The sequence below is a fragment of the Bison bison genome, unplaced genomic scaffold (genome assembly GCF_000754665.1).
Source record: "Bison bison bison isolate TAMUID 2011002044 unplaced genomic scaffold, Bison_UMD1.0 scf7180017862955, whole genome shotgun sequence".
Lineage (NCBI taxonomy): Eukaryota > Metazoa > Chordata > Mammalia > Artiodactyla > Bovidae > Bison > Bison bison.
The window spans coordinates 18,189-18,684 of NW_011493527.1; the positions used below are offsets into that span (position 1 = coordinate 18,189).

The window sequence follows — 496 nt, forward strand, 5'->3', positions numbered from 1 at the left end:
AGAAAGTCCTCTGCCAGGATGAGCTTAGGCTTCCCGAAGAGTCTGCTGGGCACAGCCCGGATCCCCGAGATAGGCAGGGTGGGCCTCACCGAGGCGTTCTGACACTGCACGCTGCTGCTGTTGAAGCGCACGGCAGGCACCCGCTGATGCCGGCCCTGCACCCGGACCACGCACTCGTAGTTCTTCTGCCCTGACTGAGGCTGTGGCAGGTTCTTGGCCCGCAGGGTGAGGGGCTGCACAACGCCTACCGGGATCAGGAGGTCCCCGCTGGGCAGGATCTCAGGGCAGCCCTGAGGGGAGAACCCCCACGTTGAAGAGGCTCCAAGAAAACCCCAAGATGGAGGGCAGCAAAGCCAGGGGCCAGCCTGCAGGGAGCCCGGCCCCCTCGTGCATGATGCCCACCTCACCTCAGGGTTGCGCACCCTGCCTTCCTGGAAGGAACAGTCATGGGGCTGGCTGGTACACACGTGGCGGTACTTACACCACTGGCAGGGGT

At 64.7% G+C, this 496-nt stretch overlaps 1 protein-coding gene across 1 annotated transcript in view; it reads right to left on the reverse strand.

The window, feature by feature from the left end:
* LOC104983511 (plexin-A3-like) overlaps positions 1 to 496 on the reverse strand; it is an 8,873-nt gene that overhangs the window by 7,709 nt on the left and 668 nt on the right. The window contains 2 exon segments of the mRNA XM_010832940.1: positions 15 to 290; positions 408 to 492. Of these exon segments, the coding sequence (XP_010831242.1) occupies positions 15 to 290; positions 408 to 492 (361 nt within the window).